This window comes from Phasianus colchicus, chromosome 1 (genome assembly GCF_987193195.1).
Source record: "Phasianus colchicus chromosome 1, bPhaCol1.hap1.1, whole genome shotgun sequence".
NCBI classification, from domain to species: Eukaryota; Metazoa; Chordata; class Aves; order Galliformes; family Phasianidae; genus Phasianus; species Phasianus colchicus.
The window spans coordinates 130256400-130275350 of NC_143436.1; the positions used below are offsets into that span (position 1 = coordinate 130256400).

Below are 18951 nucleotides of genomic sequence, written 5' to 3' on the forward strand. Positions count from 1 at the left end.
CAACTCAAACCTCTCTGAAGCCATCTGTCCCAAGGAGCTCACTGTACTCTGCTGGTGTTCACTCCTTTCCTTCTGTCTGCACCAACACAAAACCAGCCATTTTACTCCCCTTCATCTTCATGTTCCTAGGCATGTTCTTCCCCTGTCCCCTTGATTCATTCCTTGTCATGCCTTTGGACCTTTCCCTAAATACAGTGTTACCCTTGAGCCTCACGTTAAGTTTTCCGCATTAATTCCCCCAAGTCAACTAAAGAATGTTGTGTTATTTTCAAAATACTGCAAGGAACAAAATGAACAGGCTGGATATGCGGAACACCAAACAATTCCGTGGTGTTTGCTCTCTCTCATCAAACCCCTGTTTATTTTGTTTCTCAGATACAAAGATCTGGATTAACCTCTTCAGGACATCCTCCAGTGGAGCCCTAGAGTGCTTGAGTGCCATTATTTGGCATTGTCCTACTCAAAGCCTGTTTGCTGGCATTTGTGTACCTCACTGTGATTTCTTATATTTTCGTTTCTTGCCTTTGTCTTTCAGGCTGAATAGTCTTTAACCAGCTATCTAAAATCCAAGTATCCTTACATTCCAGGTACATACATATACTTAACACTCAAAATATCCCAATATATACAATTCAGAAACAGCATACACTTTCCCGTCATCACATCGTGAGGTCTCCTGCATTACCAGAGTACTAGATCTGAACATAAGGAAACTACAACAAACCCCAAGGTATAGAAATGCTTTGAGCTCCTCATCCTCAACAACATACCCTGGTATTCATGCAGCTTGCACTTAACAAGATGTGTCTTCTCTAAAGGAAAATGCTGGGCAATGGGTTTCAAGAACACAACTACATTAATAATAGACATCTTCTCATAGTGTCCCCATTCCAAGTATAATGCATGATGATAGTTTCTATTTAGGATCTTCGGTCTGCATAGACACAAAACACAATCCTGCAAAGCTCATTCATTTGCCCAGATCTAGGCCCGTTCACACTGAACCCTCTGCAACTATTTCATTTCCTCAGACCTATTCCAAAGACAGTTCTACAAGAAAAGAAATCACTAAAACTTCTCATAAAATCCCTGTTTTCTACCAGATGGAAGACATCCACACACCTCATGTTTGAGGGCTTGGTGTTGCTACCTGGAATAAAAGAGGCTTTCTAAGTTACTGAATTTGGCATGAATGCAGATTCATGGATAAGCTTAATATTTCTGGAGGAGTTATTCGCTCTGAGGATTTCCTGAATTTTCAGGTTGTTCTTCCCTTATCCCTGTGCTGTATCTTCAGGGCTGCCAAGCCTGTAGTCAGGACAAATGGAGGCTCCAGCTTTTCAAATGCCAGGTCAGGGGAGGGGAATGCAACACAGAGGTGTGCAGAACACCAAACCTTTTGTAAAGCGTGGTTTTCACTTCAGTGTGACCGTATCATTAAATCATGAGATACATTACATTAAATACATCCATTTTTCACGACAATGAATGTAACTTTTGCATCAGAGTCATTCTTCAGAGGCACAGGTAGCTGCAGAATTTTTTCTAGAACAGAAACACCGATCACACATTTTTAAAACTAATCAATTTGCTCTATAATAACAAACGAACTTCTCTAACAAACTGGCTTACATAGTGTTTTACTTATTATATATGCTTATAGCTGGGGAACCAGCTGTTCCCACCAGCTGGTATTTCCTGTCTTCTCAAGAGCATTATTTTATCAATTGTTATTTTAAAACACCCACTAGAGAACGAATGCTATGGTTTTCTCAGCCACAATGCTGTTAAGGTATGCTTTATGGCACACCATCTTCCCATTTACAGGTTATCACAGAGAATATTTCATCCTTAATGGATCAGCCTCTTTTTCTTGGAAATAATAAAATCTGCATATCAGCATGTGACATGAAAGAGATAATGTTCCAGTCAGCATCTTCCCTTTTGGATAAAGTTTGACAATCATGAGGATAAGGCCTTTAACACATAGCAATAATTCACCTTGGTGCTCTCCTAAAACTTGTACCATTTCATATTGCTGTATGGAAGCTTTTACCACATCATTGATAATCTCTGAGAGATTGTTCCAAACGTGGATGATTTACAATAAGGTGTTTCTTGAAGGGTGAAATTAGAGTGCGTAAACGTACATTATCTGTAGAGAAAAACACACACGTGCTTCTAGCAGCATGAGAAGCCCAGGACGCCTGGTGGACAGACCCTGCCATGCTTCCCAAAGACCCTTGGCTACCTATCTTTACAAACCAGGGGCATCTGTCTTCAGTCAACTTGATGCTTTCAGGGCCTTTGTTGTGATGTGGAATTTAGGTGTGGGATAATAGGCAGCAAGAGACATCTATCAAGCTTTTTTCACACTGCAGTTTCTCAAGACATACTGATACCAACCAGTGTAGATCAGAAGCAGAACCTTGCAAAGTTAACAGAAGTGCAGTAATTTAACACCGATGGGCAGCTGAGCTCCACCACACTGCTCTCTTTTTTGTCCTTCTCAAACGAGGAGAAAATATGATATACAAAGACCATGTATTGAGATAAGGGCAGGGAGATGGCTCACTAGTTTCCATTCTCATTGGCCTCTGTGCCCGCAGGGCTGCTTCTCTCCCACTTCTCCTCCCTCTCCCCCAGCTGCTGTAGCACAGTTGTGTTCCCTTCCTTAAATCCACTCTCTCAGAGCACACCCGACATCGCACACAGTGCAGCTCTGGCAGCAGTAGGTCCGTTTGCAGCTGCTCTGCTTTGACATGGGGCAGTGCTGGGCTCTGCTCACAGAAGCCACCCCTGCAGCTCCTCTGCTACAAAAGCTTGCTATGTAAGCTCCATACAATGAACCACTAGGCACCACTGTTATGGATGAAGTAACACCTCCCTGATGCAGTCAGGAAACCACCTCATTTGCTCTTAGTGAAACCTTACAAGTTGAATTATTGCCACAGAAAAAGGAAAGACTACTTCAGCAGACAAAAAGAAATTAAAACAACAAAAATGTTACGTTTAACATTGCTATACACATATCTCTTAATTTTGATCGTATGATTATCCTTTCACTGTCATCTCATGTCTAAACACCAACCAGCAGAGCAGCAGCCCTACTCAGGAGGAGGGAGACCCTGTGGGGCATTTCTGTCCCACCAGAGTGACCATAGGACAGGAACATTTGCCCACCCCTACTGGCCATAGCCATCTCAGCCTGGGAATTGCATTTCCTGCCTGATGCATTCAAGACCCTCCTTGTTCTGCTCTTGCTGATTCACCCCAGTTTTGGCCAGGTTTCATTCTTTACTCCCAAGTCATATTGGGAGCTAGAAAATTCATCTCAGCCTACATGGCTAGAAACCCCATGAGAGGAGGAAAGAACCGTGTTGATAAGAGCCATCCACATCAAACAGAAAATCTCCTGATGTAGTACTATGAAAGAGCCTTGAATTTGGAAACTGCTTGTGTTATGTATGCATCAACCAAAGCACAAAAGGCTGCTGCTTGGAAAACTCCACCTTATCACTTTGTTCCTGTATGATCTTTGTCAACATTACAATACCCAACAACAAGCAAAAAACAGCTGCAAGACCTAAATATGACAAGGTGCTGTTAGAAATGCCTACTGGAGCATGGAAGCAATAGAGAACAGGGTTTTCATTTGCCTGCATACAGCACAGTAGTTGCTATACATAAAAATCCCTGCAAAGAGAAGTTCTCTTCGGTATCTGCCATCAAGGTGAGCAGGACCCCTGCCTAGAGTGGCTGCTCCTCACAAAGCAACCTCCTCATGAGCAAAGAAAGCAACTTGATCCTTCTGAGCATGTGTTCCTCATGTGGAGAGAAGGTTGTCTTCACAGTCTGTCACTAAAAGGAGAAAAAAAATAAAAGGAAGGGAAGAGGCTCTAATGAGATCAGCCATAGCTTTGGTCAAGGCAGGTCTTAAGCTGGGCCCTTCTCTGCACTGATTTGTTCAATGTGAATAAGGAAACTCTCTATTCTTGAATCTGGAAGGAGAGAGTAGATGAACAAAGGATAAAAGCACACAGAAGAGAAGAGAGACTTGGAAAGAAGAGGAAGGTGAACAAATCACAGTGGAAAGGACAGGGGGTCAGAAATGGAGTAGGAAAATCAAAACTGAGTAGAAATAGCACAAAGGAAACAGCGAGTCCTGTAATTGCATTACTTTGTAGTTTTAAAGCTCCACATGTCTAAAGATGAATATAGATTTTCATTTAACAACTTCAGGATACTGCTATTGTCATTATCAATACTCATTCTCATGTGCATTCAAGGTAATAATAAGTCAGCTCTGTTCTGCAAAGACCCAGCATGCTTAAACCTTGATAGAGCTAAAAAACACTTTAGAATCAGGTGTGCATCTTGCCTATTTATGTTGCCTCCAAGCTTCTAAGCAGTAATTTCCTGATATGTAGAACTTCTGAATAAACTCATTACAGAAGTACTCTGTCTACAGAATTTGTTTTGGGAAACAGCCTGTCCTTGCTTCTTTTTTTTCCCCCCCTCGGGTGAAAGGCAGAATTACCATTGACATCAGCCATAAGGAATTCTAATTCACCAAAGTAGGATGCACCACTTTATATGCAGCAGCACATCAACCATGATTGTCTTATCTACCTATGATGCTGGTAACAGTGCGGCCACGTGAGCAACAAGGAGCATGTGAACAGGCAACTTTACTGGGGAAAAAACATACGAAGGAAAGCATACGCAGGACTTTCTGACTCAGCATACATCATTGGCCATTTTTGCTGTGCTCCTCGTTCAAGAGTACATTAACTTCTCCTTGGTAAAAACTGTAGATGGTTCATTCTTAGCCACTTAATTCATTCACTTACAAAGGCAATTAATTCACAGATACCACCATATCCTTCAGACTACTTTGTAGCACGAAACTGCCACCCTTACCAAAGTGGTCCAATAAGCAAAAACATCTCTCTGAACTGTTTTACTTTTCAGGTGGGGATGGGGATATCAGCAAAGACCTGAGTCAGCCCCACAGCCCCACTGGCTGCTCAGTCAGCCTCGTTTGATTACTTTGCATGTGTGCCTGCTTGCTGCAGGGCACAGCACCTCGCTCTGTCTAGCCAGCGAGCACTCAGAACAAATTACTCACAGGCGGCAGCTCCTGGCAAAGTCACCTTCCTGCTGCAGATCTCTCAGGTGGGGAATGCAGCTTGTGAGGGAACTCTCCACACAGCCTCTCAATTCCACCTCCTCCAGAAACCTGCATGTATCTACAGGGCAAGATCCTATTTGGGATAAATACACTTCTGACATAGGAGTTCATGAACTGTGCCCTGTTGTTTTTGTTTTGTTTTCCTAAAAATGAGAAGGACCCCATTATAACCTTGTGATTTGGTTTTGTACGTACCAGGCCAGCTTTTCTCCACTGAGGGAAACCTCTCCACACTCTACCTACAACCAAGGGAGTGAGGGCTCTGCAGGGGGCAACTAAGAAGTCTCCAGTTAAATATGCAACAAGCAAGTGCTCACGTTGCATCAACAGAATGACCTGCCTATTCCAAATGATTTTTACTCCAGCAATCTGTATTTCTGCTTCCAAAAATTGGGTGGATTATTGCAGATAGTGCTTGACCAAATGCTTTTACTGAATGTCTCTTGCTAATTCTTGAAGACTTACCAAGTATGCAGCTAAACGCTAAGGCTACACCACTCTCTCTCCCAGCTGCGTAGAATGGCTTGGGTTGGAAGGAACCCAAGAATCATAAAGCTCCTGTACCACTCCCACCCACCCCTGCCACAGGCAGAGCTGCCAGCTGCTATCTCAAGTACTAGATCAGATTGCCCAGGGCTACTCACAAAATCAAACAATACAATGGACTGTTGAAAACCACGCTGAAAGAAATGGGTGAGTAAGATGTTAAAAATAATGGCAATAACATTCAGGGAATCTGATGATGTGGTTATTGTTCAGGAAGTAAGAAAATAAATAAAAAAAATTACAGAAATAGAGAAGCATCCAGTCTAGCCTTGAATACCTCTAGGACCAGAGCAAACACAACCTCTACAGGCAACCTGCTTCAGTACCTTACCACTCCCTCAGTAACATCACCAGGTTTCAGCTAATCATCAAGCTAGACTACAAAATTCTCACTGTCAAATTCAACACAAATCTAGAAGAAATGTAAAAATATATCATTCTACATGCTAAAAATCACCAAAGCTCAGAGATTTTCTCTTGAAACTCAGACAAGGTAAACCACAAGGATATATATAATTGTCTTATACTACTTTGGTTCCAAGGAATAAAAAAAGCATATAACAGACCTCAGTACACTGGTCAGTTTTATTTTGCAGGAATCCACAAATGAAAATTGAGCTTTGCTTTTGTCAGGTACTCTGTTAAGCTTAAAATAAAAATAAAAAAGAAGAAGAAATATATGTAAAGTGGTTAGCAGCAACACTGCACATTTCTTTCGTGGGTAATTTATTGTGGAACAGGTGTTGATTTCTCTCTCTGCTATTCAGATCAAAAGGCAAGCCCTAGTCAGGCTGCTGAATTCACCACCTATCCTCACCAAAAGTGTATTATTAATGATTCTCCTGACATTGTATCAGCTAACAGAAAAGTTGACTGCCTTCAATAAAAGCTACATCTATAATAGCCTTCTAGGAAAAGAATATCACATTTCTCCATGTGTACTTAGTATTACAGAATAAAGACACTATCATTTCCTCCCCAGAACAGCATCATAGAGTTTTCCAGTTCTCCTGACTCGGACGTCCTTAAAGCCAGCTGCCCCAAGGAGCTCGCTGTACTCAGCTGCTGTTCGCTCCTTTCCTTCTGTCTGCACCAACATGTTCAGTGAATACAGCTGGGTTTCCACAGGTCCGCTTCTGTCTCCACTCAGGAGTGATTCAACCAGCAGCACTCCACCACCTGGTTGAACAAAGAGTGTTATGAAAACTCTGTGAAGATGGGATATTTTTCAGCTGGGTTGTTAGACCAGATCCTATCCTTTTCTTTGCAGAAGCAGCAGCTTCTCAGTTATGTCCTGTTTCTCCATCACAGAGGACAAGAAGGGAGCAAAGGCATTGGAGCATGCCACTTCTTGGCTACCCTGCTGCTGAAGCTGTGTGATCCATATAACTAATGGGTGGGAGTCTTCCTTTCTTTTCCCCAAAGCTCACACCTACCAGGTTTGCAGGCCTTATAAACTTCTGCCAGCAGCTGCCCGCATTTCTCATCATCCCAATCATGCAGTATCTTTGATAAAATGTAGAGGTCAGCTTCAGGGATTGAATCTTTAAAAAAATCTCCTGTAAAGAAAAACACATGTTCCACACAAAACTCCTGAAAAAAAAGAGGAGGTTCAGCAAGTATCTTTTGTTCTTTTCAGATCTAAGAACTCTGGGCTTGCCAGGTCCATGACCCACATCAGGCTTCAACAGACTAACCCAGTAAAATGGAACTACACCATAAATCCATCAGGAGAAAACACACATTTGCACCTTCTAACACTAGTTACAGGATCGTGCCTTTTATTCAGCATCTGGTGTACTGCATTCACATTTTTCTATTCACATCTTACTTTCTCATCAGCACTCCTAGTTCTTCACATCACTATACATGTAGCCTTTCCCCAGTTTCTTCATCTTTGCTTTAACATATTTCTTCCCTTCCTCAGAAGCTTCTTTCCTTTCTCAGAACTTTAAGCAATACTAAGTCCTTCCAATAAAGATTTCTGAAGACATTAAATACAAGATGTCCCTAAGCACATTTTCATCACAGATAGTGCAAAGACTATCTGAGGACTGGATAAGAGGAACATGGGTTAGCTCATCTACATTCAAAGCCTGAAATATGACAGAAGTCTAGCAATCACAACCAGGGAGGGAAAACCCCTTGCTCAGAGCAGGTCTGGCATTTCATGCATCTGCTAGGAGACAAGGGAATGTTAGTAAGCTTGCAACACAGCATGGCAGTTGTTAAGAAGCTTGACAATACAACCCTGACATTTGTTTTTGGGAGTGCTCAAAGATATTTAAGCTGCTCTGCACACCAACTTTGGGCAGGTCAATACTTTCACGTTGTCTAGATAAGTGACTAACTCAAGGCAATGTTGTACAAGGGCACTTTTGGTCACCCCAGTGAGCAACCAGCCATAGGCAATCCCTGCCCACCACAACCCCGCAGGCCTACATTGCCCCACCACTGCTAGCACCTTCCCACAGAGATGTCTGCACCTACCTTCATGGAAGGCAATCCGTCGCTCCTCCGGGGGAACCAATCGCTCTTTGGCCACTTGTACAACTTTGGGCAGGTCATAAATTGTGACTGTGCAATTTGGATACAAGAAAACACATTCTTGGGCCAAAGCTCCTCCACCACCTTTGCGGAGAGAAAAGTAGATCAGCGCTGAAACAAAACCACCTTGTTCTGCACACCTACAGTAAAGCAATGTCAGCAGTGATGCATCCAGCTCTATGGAACCTGATGGTGTACATTCGTTCTCAAGTGACATAGAAAAAGAAGAGGAAGGACGGGAGTGACTGCTCCAGCCTGCAGGGTCAGATCCAGCTCTTACAGCCCTTACACAGCACCTCAGCCTGAGGTGGGTCATAAAAGGTGGGAAGTGAAAAACAGAGCTGCTAAATGAGGGATGGAGCAGTAAGGAGCCTAGCAGGTTCCATAAATCTCAGCAGTGCTCAGCAGCAATGGGGGAAGAGAGTGCAGGCAGTCTCAATATGATGGCACTGACTGTAGGGGAAAGAATCAGGCAGTGGAAGAACATATCAAGCAAGGAAATAGAAAATAGCAAATCTGACATGTAAACAATGAGATGAGTCACTATGTGCACATATAAGAATCCACAGACAAAAAATTTAGCTTCCAAATACTCATACCAATCTAAACTTTTTAAAAACTCATTCAGAATGAGAAAACGCTCCTTTTGTTGCTGACAAGATTGAGATAATACCCTTCTTTCCATTGCTTTGCCCATCATATAAAATAGGAGATGCTCTTCTGTATTATTATTATTTTTATTTCCCCCCCTCAAGCTTGGCAAAATAATTCAGAGGCTTTTTGAAAAAGATCTACTGATGCTCACCTCCCAGGTCATAAATCTGTGTGAAAGGAGAAAGGTCAAATGCAGTAAGTACATCTCTGCCACATATACTCCAGATTGAGTTCTGGCCAGCCAAGAACTTCAGCATTTCTTCTTCTGATCTAGTAATACAGACACAGCATACAGAAACGTAACTCAGAAATGTAACTCATGGTACTCTTAGTGACTCTTTATCATACAATTCTTACTAAGAAATTTAGCTTACGCATTGATATCTCATTTTGTTTGCAACCAATATCTTCTCTTTGCACATAAACCTAGCTTGAGACTTATCACAGCAAAAAGGAATAGGTATGCACTGGTGCACTTGAATTGGGAATTAAATATAGCAAAGTCAATGAGTGTATTACTGCTAGTTCTTGGACTTAAGGGAGACCTGAGATTTGTTTTTCATAACAGGAAATTATACATTCCTATTCAAAATATCTAAGTGTTCCAGTAATGGATATTGCTGAGAAGGGAAAACTCTGCATGATTTTTCTAATGAACTGAATTCTCACATCACAGTATTAAAATTCAGTCATAAAAACAAAATTCAGTCAGACAAAAACAAATTTTGCCTACCACAAGAAATATATTTATATTAATATACTAATACCTGTACATGGCTCCAAAGAGGTCTTCAGATGAAATGCCAAAAGCTCTTTCATATTGATTTCTTCCTTCTCTAAAATAGCAACCAAAAAAAAAAAAAAAAGCATATTAGCATGGATTCCTTTTTTACTCCAAACACACACAGGACCTGAGGTTAGTAGACAGTCTATATGTCTCTGTGCCATGGATGTAATGACATCCCTGCCTGCCACTCCCAAAAGATGGTGAAATATTTCAACAAGAAAGTCTTGTCCTTCATGGAGCTACATCTGAGGCAGAGGTGCAAAACTGGCGTGACGATCACCAATCGCCACCTTCATGCATAACCACTTTGTTCATTTGTTGCAGACTAGCATAAGCGAGACTCCATGCCCTATAGTGAGCTACTCTACTGTGCCTTTGCAATAGAAGTATCCATAGCCATCGCTACTCATCATTTATTTTGATGTCTCCAAAAATAAAAGCAACCACAATGAACAAGTGTTTTCCCAAATACCAAAACACACAGAGGTCCTTTCTAGATCTACTTTAGGGAGGAGATAGGAGAAATGGACAAACATGCAGTAGATTTTTTTTTTTTTTCCTTCAGAACCATCCAACATCTTCTGTGCCCCTCCTAGGGACACTGAGAAGAGACACACAAATGTAGCAAAGTAGCCTGCAACACCCACATCCTCTTCCTCACCTCACAGCATCAGCCAGGTAGTGCCAGCACAAGTAGACGGTATTGGAGTAATACATCATAATATGATACTGAGACTTGGGACTTGACTTCGTAAGGTAGATATTGGAAATTTCTGTGTTTCTGTAGAAGGCTAAGAGGTGAAATAAATACATTTACTAACATGTATGATATCATCTTGCCAAGCCTATTGTACAGCATGATATATATACGTTATCAGAACGTATCTGTACACCCCAATACAGAAACATATTGCTTCTTCACTCAGTTCTTCCAAAGGTAACGTGTAGCACAGTATTCTGGGGTTGGTGAAGGCTGGTGAAACCTGCACCATCCTATTCAGCATGGGTAAACACTACCTACCTATATTTCCTTCAGAATCAAACATCTCAGGAACAGCAAGAGGAACATTTTGTAAGTTTCATTATTTACCTACATGCCTCTGCTGTCAGAAGAAGTTCCCTGAACTCATGGGGTACCTGCTGTAATCCTGAAACAGGGCAAGAAAATACAACCACAGCAGGACTCAAACATTTCAAAGTTCATCATCGCTAGCTGTCTGATGGGCACAGCCTTTTCTGATTACATGGACTCAAAGATTCCAGGGCAAGATGGAATTCATGTCACTTCTCAGTTCAGACCAGAAACCTAACGAGCTCCTTCACACAATAGTAAAACTTCCAAGGAAAACAAATGTGCTTTTAAGTTGCCTTCACATTTTGTTTTAAAGCTTAAAATCATGCCCACACATCAGACTTCTCTGGAGACAAGCTCTGTAGTGATAGTTATCTTGTACAAGGTCATTTAAAGCTCTTGCACAAAGAAGTTTAGAGATAAAGAAAACCCCAGGAGAGAGTTGCTGTATGTCTCCGATCACGCCGACATTTGCTGCTTCTCTTTTAGATGATCTCTTCTTTAAGCTATGGTAACCAGCCTAAGACTAGGTATCACCTTTCCTCACACTTGACCTCAGTTTCAAAATCATGAGAACTGTACGAGATTTCATTTCTTCTTTCTACCCTTTAAAGGGTGCAAAGAAGATGGAGCCAGGCTGTCTTTTGTGGTGCCCAGGGCCAGGACAAGAGGCAGTGGGAACAAACAAGAATACAGGAAGTTCTGAACACCAGACAGCACTTCTGTGTTGTGCAGGTAGAAAAGCACAGGCTGCCCAGAGGCTGTAGAATCTCCTCCTTGGAGATCTCCAATAGCTGCCTAGACATTGATCTGCGCACCCTGCTCTGGGTGGCCCTGCTGGAGAGGAGTCGGGCCAGATGAACTCAGAGGTCCCTGTCAATCTCAACTATTCTGTGATTCCCCTTCATCTTCCTTTTTTACCTCCGTCTCGTCTCAGCTCTACTGCCAAAAGCTTCAATCCCACACAGGCATCCAGAAGTCTTTCCATCCCCATGATGCTTGTACCCAAGCGTGCAGCAATGACATCTAAAGATAGAGGTTGTCCTGACTCCAGCAGAAGATCAAACACTCCTAACTCACAGGCAGTGAACATAACCTGGAAGTGAGAGGAAGGGGTCAGGTGAAAGCACCAAAGTTAACTGCATTTCCAAAGTTGCTTTGTTGGAGAAAATATACACATAATAAAATATTTTTTTTACCTGAAAGAAATATTATTTCATATACACAAGTCCAGCTGAATATTCTCTAAGCACTGATAATCCCATAGATTCCTTATAGTGCAACCTTTTTCAGTTTTATTTTTATATTTACTAGCCAAACCAAACAATTTTTCAGGCTCACAAAGTTTATGCTTAAGGGCCATTCTTTGGTTGTGAATATTCTTGATTGTACCTTTGTTTCAGAACATGTTTACATGTCTCACTTGTTTGTTTTTTTGTTGTTTTTTTAAAATTTTTTTTTTTATTTTATTTTGGCCTGGAGAACTTAAGCAAAGGTAAGACTGTGAGTTTGTTGGCTTTGTTTTGTTAGTTTGGTTTTATTCAGAGGAGGGGGTCATTCATTTTTTTTTTCTTTTTTTTTTTCCTTTCCTTTCAACTAATTATTTAACATATGCTGTTGGGAAGGGGCAGATATCTCACTCTGTGGACCTTCTTTGAGCAGCGCCCACACAGATGACTGATTTATTTTCAGGTACCGAAGTCCATGGCTACAGCAGAGTCTCCAGGGAAGAAAGTTTTGTCTCAACCGAGATGGCAGCCTTATTCAGGCCAACAGAAGTGCACTGTCTTTTCAAAAAGAATGAAAGTGTGTGTATAAGCTTCAGGGAGAAGCCTTCAGACAGACAGACATACACAACTACACATAACAAGAAAAATATCCTTCTCTAGCTGTAAACAGTCAAATTTGTAAGTAACAGATAACCTATTTCATTGGCCACCTAGAAGCCTCCAAAACCTGCATAACGTCATCAGCTCATTGGACTACTGATATCTACAGTGATTTGATAACGTCCAAGGGAAGCTACTCTTACCCTGAGTAAGAACAGCATGGCTTAACCAAAGTTGAGACTGTTCCTCGAAAACATCGTATTGCTTTTAATTTTGAAAGTGCTGGGCAATCTTATTTCTCACCAAGCAGAAAGGTCTCTCATCATCTATTTTTACCTCTCTTCACTAAGTGTTCTGCACTTCTGGAGCCTTTGAATGCAGCAGCATTTGCAGACCTCTAAAGTGTATTCCTTTTGTTACCATGTTGGCTAGAGATGCAGCAGAAGACAGTAGGAAAAATAACTAGAGTTGTAAATGAAGAAAAAACCTCCACTGCATTGGAAGACAGGATTTTTCTATGTGCACACACAAAGGCATACAACATCAGCAAGTGTTAAGGAAGTTACGGCTATTCATTCTAACCTTGTGCCTTAATCAGATGCTGTCTGGAAAAAATAGCCTTAAAGAAGACCATTCTTTTAAAGTCAAAAAGTGACAAAAAATGGAAGTTACCAAAAATTGCCTTCTGCAAAATATAAATCAAAAAATCATGTGAGAAGGAAGGAAACTCTCAGAATCTGAAAAATCTTGCCATTTGTTGGGTATGAAAAGGGAAAAGGCAGAAATGCAAGGCAGTCTTCTGACTCTCAAACTCCAAACACAAAAAAAATGAGAAGAAATCCCATGATGTAAGGAGCCTTGCTCATTTGGGGCAGACAACAAGCTCTCAGCTATAAAGCACCGTTCTTTCAAAGCCTACAGCAGAGACAAGATCTGCTCATCCAATCTCCCAAAGGTCAGTGGGATCTCAAAAAACATCAACTCTAACCTGAAGAGCCAAAGTTCTCAAACTTTTGTCTTCTCAAATTTCCTTCACAGGTAGATGAGGAGATAGGATAGTTTCCTATGAGACAATTTTCTTTCCAGAGATTTCGAATAAGGAACTAAAGTGAGATCCTTGAGTATTTCTTTCACTTTGCTTTTAAGATTTCTATCCAAGACTGATTTATGGTTCTTACCTTTGAGACTAAAAATCCATTGCTGTATTGAAAGATGATTTGAGGATAGTCAAGGTCTTCTGTGGAGTCCATCTTCCTTTAGTACTGAGGCACTGATTCTCTGCTCCTCTTAATTTAAATAAGCTTCTTTCCACTAGGCACAGCACACCAGCTGATCCACTTAATCTCATTGCTTCTGAGAAACACTTTGGTTAACAAACACATTAGCTAAGTTATTTACCTTCAACAGTTTTTTTTTCAGGCAGCCTCAACTATTCCTTTGCATCTTTCACCATCAAGAACCAGGCTAAGAAGTAGTGCAGATTAAAGCAGAACCATTGGTTCAGTGGTCAATTAACATGATGGTCCAACTGAAACAACTGAAAGTTGAAGTTATCTGAGGAAAAAACGAGCTCTGAAGATCTCACTACAGAGCAAATACAAAGAACCTGAACTCAGTATAATGCACCAGTTCATAAACCAAACCTGATTCTTATCCTAGGCTTCTTCAAAAGCAGCTCTATCCCATCACACTGATGTCTTGATGCTGAGAGACATCCCTAGTGCAGGAAGCCCAACGAAATGGGACCACAGGACAGAAGACAACTTGGTGACATGCTTCTTCAGAAGTGAAACTGGGACATTCGCATGGGTTATGAGTGGAGAAGCATCCACTCAGTTCAGAGTGTCTGGACATCCTCCTGGCCAAGCCCAGCATCTCTCACCTTCCCAGTTTCACTCATCCATCAATCATCATGAGCTAGGAGAACACACACAGTCCTTACCTTGATCTCACCGAAACAGGGACTTGTTCAGATTAGAATAGCATGCCTAGGGCATCAAGGCTTCGCCATACAAGTTAAGGAATGGCATAACTACTGCAAAGCAGGTAGTAGGGGACCTGAGAAGTGCTGTGATGGGCACAGGTCCACAGACTGCCATGAAGCACACCCTATCCATAGGCACAGAAACAGCAAGACCAAGGAGAGGCTACAAGAGCCTGTCTGCTGTCCTGCTTTGTCACAGTGACCAATTTGTTCTGACAGTTGTCACGCAAGCAAAGCCTACAAAAAAGACCCCTAAACTTACTCATGTTTTCCTTTATTTTGCAGGTGACAATGAGATGACTTCCAAATGACAAATGTGGAATAGATGTCATCTTCATCATCAGCCCCACTTACACCAGCTTGTAAATGCTGGTCATCATGCCCTCGGCATTTTGCAAAAGCAGGCCCTTTCCAGAAAGGAAAGAATCACAGTTTTTATATTAGACATTTAATGACCCTTCAGTCAGTAAAATTAAATCAGACCTTGACTTGGGTGATATGGCCATGGCAACATGTTACAAAATATTGCTTTTCCAGTTGTAGTTTTTTTCCATGCTTCAGCAGTAAGGTTAACAGTCAAAACCTGAGCAATACAATGCAGCTTAACACTTTGTGTACTTTATCTTAGTGCATCTTTAAAAAGGTGTACTTACAGCACTGTCCCAACACAGAATTTTGATGTTCTCCTTTTCCTAGGAATTAGGATTGTATTTATCTGCTACTGCAGAAGGCCAGTTCAGTGCTTTTCCTTTGATCCTACCTCAATTTTAGAAGAAACAGGCCAGTTCAGAGTTTCCTATGCTTTCCTTTTAACCACTCTGAGGATGCAGCAAAACTTTAATAACTGAGTTTCCATTATGTAATCCTTTTGACAATCCATATTTTCTATTATGTTCCTTTCATTATAGCCAGAAAATACTGTATTTATTTTAGCCAGTAATAAAACAGTGAAATATGAATAGCTAACTGTAACTAACTCTTGAAGTAGGTCATCAGTCTTCTACCCTTCTGTACACACCTCAGAAACCATCTATGTTTCCTATATTCTATCAACACAAGGTGTACTGCATTACCAACACCCTTCAGCCAAACATAATAAAGCTATGGCACACCCAAACTGTACAAACAGTCGGAGCTCACCATCTTGCACAGCACAGCCTCAAGTACAGTGCTATGGCCTTGCCTGATGTGTCTGTACAGGTTAGATTCTGCTGGTTTTGTGTTGTGAATGCTGCAGATTGAACCATACCTCTCTGCCAGCAACTGTTAAATGTAAGCTGATGGATACAACAGGAGGTGGCTTCTCTGAAGGAAAACTAGACAACAGATTCCAATAACACAGCTACATTAAAAACAAAAAAGAGCATCTTCCCCAGCTATCCCCACACCCCGAAAGATATTGACTAATCACAGCTATCATTTAGGTAATGCATATTGTAATTGTGATTCTGCAAAATTCATTCTCTTCACCAAATCTAAAACCATTCTCCCCAGTTCCTCAGACCCATTCTAAAGACAGTTCTACAGGAAAACACTTAAAACATCTCAATTCTTGTAATTTTTACTAAATAACAAGATGGTTATGTGCATAACAGATAGAGCCTAGTAATGAGCCATAGATCCACTCCACTTAAGGCAAAGTTGTAGGTAGAAGAGGCTCTGGTTATAAAACAACCGCACAGTCGATTAAACCACCTGGAGTTCTTTTTCAATTGACTAAATCCATCTGTCGAGGACACCAGATGCAATCATCTAATGGGATTACTACCAGCAGCGAGATATAGGGGAGGAGGGTTACGGATAACTCACATCAGATTGATCTAGAGCCACATGCAGTGTGTTGCTGTTTCCAAGTAAACTGTTACTGGGGCTTAAAGCTTAAGCTCCTCTTAAGCTAAAAATGCATTCATGAAGATGAACTTGCAGTGGCTTTCTGCCTCTGAAAACCCCATCAAGGTTTTTGTCATAGCACTTAGATCACACTCAGGCTAAAGCTGATACTTTATCTTCAGGTTTCAGCTCTGTTGATAAATTTATCTTTGCATTACAGACAAATATGACAAAAACAAAGCACCATTTTTGTATAATGCTTAAAAGAAATTCTTAATGAATAAAGCATATTTCAAGTGAAACTGATGTGCCTGCTGGTGAGAAATGACAGCTGACAGTATTTTCATGCATGCAACTTTCTTTATGAGCAATAAGTCTCAGGGACACGACAACACCAACAAGCTTCTGTAACACTACTGTGGAAACAACTGTTCTCACTAACATTCAGCCTCTGAAAAGAGTGAGTTTATTATCAGGTGCCTGTTGGCCTGGAAGTTCATTAAGATAATAGCTGGTGCTTGGCTAACAAGCCAAGACAGTATCATACTTTTTCTTTGTCAGAACATCCAGCTTCAATGAAACGTTCACTTTCTTCTGTTTTACTTCTTGTTCTTAGGTCTGGCTATCAGTTTTGAAACCTGCTAGTTTTAGTTTTTCCTGTTCACATCACATACAGTACTGCCAGACATTTGTAGTGGGCAGGAAATCCTGTATACCCAGCTCAGTCTCTTTCTCCTTTCTCAGCAGAAACTGAGAATGTATTTGAAGTCATAAGCAATCTGTTACTTCCAAACTGAGCTTCAATGGCAAGTCTCCCCATGGCTTGGCATGGGTAAGCACCCCTCTTATCACATCTGCTGACACATCTCAAATGCTTTATGCTCTTTGTGATCAACATTCAGGGCAGACAGCAAAAGGGAAAGATACTGACAGTCCTTCCCTTTCCTGGTTGAAGTAGCAGATATGCCTAGTAGTACTTCCTAGGTGACTACTCAGGCATATGTCCATAGTCATGCACAGAATTGCAGGGAAGATCTATCCCTGCAAGATGATAAATATTGCTCAGATACTTGCTGCTGGGCAGGTTGAGACTTCGGGGCTGAAGACCGCCCAGAGTACCCCCACACCATCAACCCTTTGCTTTGTCCTACAACTGCACTCTGAGCATCCTACCCAGACCAGGTGGTACTCACTTCACAGGTGTCACACTGCACATGTGACTAGATTAGTTATCAACTGAAGAACATTCCAAACAGCTTTATACTTTCAGAAGTTGCACCTACTCCCATGGCAAATCTAATCTAATCTACAGATTTGTTGTAAGGTAGCAGGAGATGCTGTCGGGGCATACAGCGTATAAGAGGAAAATTGGTACAGTGTGCTTTCTGTATTATGATTAGAAAAAAATAAAAAAAACAGCCATGCATTACAGGCCTTCAGTCTTCAGATTAGGTACAACAGAAAAATACTGGTACACTTCCTTTTGATACCAGTAAAATGATACTTACACGTAAGAACATAAGACAGCAATGGGACAGTTTCCGCATACCCCATACTGAAGGAAGAACTGCAACTAGTTTGCGGCCTTATACACACTCTAGAGACAGCTCTGTACATTTATTGTGATGCTGCAAATGTGATGCATGTAAGTAACGTGCTCGTCAGGCTGGAGAAGGACCACATCAATATAATACAACATAAGCTTAATGAAATGACTGTTGCATCCAGATTATAACCAAAACTTCAAAGGCAGCATGTCAGACATAGGCAATGCATATATTTTCTTTTAATCATAATTAAAAAAAGATTTAGCCTGTATAACAATACAAGATAACAGCGGTTGATTTTCCTTACCCATTTATAAATTAAGGCACATACCAAACTACTCAGTTTAATTGCTGCCTTAACTAATACCTGTACCCCCGCTCTTAAACATGAGCAGCTACAAGTCTGTTATATAACGTGTTCAAAACTGCCCTAAAGCTGACACTTGGTGTGATGTCCAGACTGCACTGATCAGTCATCAACTACACAATCCCGTGTTTGCTATGTTGGAAACCAATGTTGAAATTACCATGTACTCTTAACAGTTTTCAAGACACTACTTTCACATAACATTTGAAGTGTTTCATTAGCACAACCTAATCACTCATATCCCTTTATTTTATGTCACTGAATAGCTTATTCTACAAAGGCAGACTCAATGAGAAAAAACAAGGATATAGTCATGGCTTTAGTAACCACTTCTTATTCATCCCAATTACTTCTGGACATAAGACTTGCCCGTTCTCAAAATTACCACAGCAAGCAGTAAGCAGATGAAAAGCCTCACTATAAGAGACTGAAGGGCTTGGAGCATTCCTGTGTGTAGGAAGTAATTTCTGTTGAATAAGCTACTCTTCCAGCCATGTTTCTGATAAAAATGCTGATATAAATCTCTATTTCTAGTCACTTCGCAAGGGAAATAAATAAGAACACTAACAAATGGAATAACACATATATAACTTT

At 41.1% G+C, this 18951-nt stretch overlaps 1 protein-coding gene across 1 annotated transcript; it reads right to left on the reverse strand.

The window, feature by feature from the left end:
- Window positions 1-6328: 6328 nt before the first annotated feature.
- On the reverse strand, window positions 6329-18115 carry ASMT (acetylserotonin O-methyltransferase). The gene is made up of 8 exons (XM_031596143.2): window positions 13808-18115; window positions 11722-11896; window positions 10390-10519; window positions 9709-9777; window positions 9093-9211; window positions 8231-8371; window positions 7177-7299; window positions 6329-6919 (listed from the first exon to the last, which is right to left on the reverse strand). The coding sequence occupies exons 1-8, from the start codon at window positions 13877-13879 to the stop codon at window positions 6708-6710; spliced, it is 1041 nt and encodes a 346-aa protein (XP_031452003.2). The 5' UTR covers window positions 13880-18115; the 3' UTR covers window positions 6329-6707.
- Window positions 18116-18951: the final 836 nt, after the last annotated feature.

What these genes read in the sequence shown, in the direction of transcription:
- ASMT (XM_031596143.2), bottom strand. Translation starts at nt 13,879, where the DNA reads ATGGACTCCACAGAAGACCTTGACTATCCTCAAATCATCTTTCAATAC. An exon ending in AGAGCTGAGACGAGACGGAG is followed by an intron (nt 10,520 to 11,721) that starts GTAAAAAAGGAA and finishes TTCACCTCTTAG; the next exon opens with CCTTCTACAGAAACACAGAA. An exon ending in TACCTGGCTGATGCTGTGAG is followed by an intron (nt 9,778 to 10,389) that starts GTGAGGAAGAGG and finishes TTGCTATTTTAG; the next exon opens with AGAAGGAAGAAATCAATATG.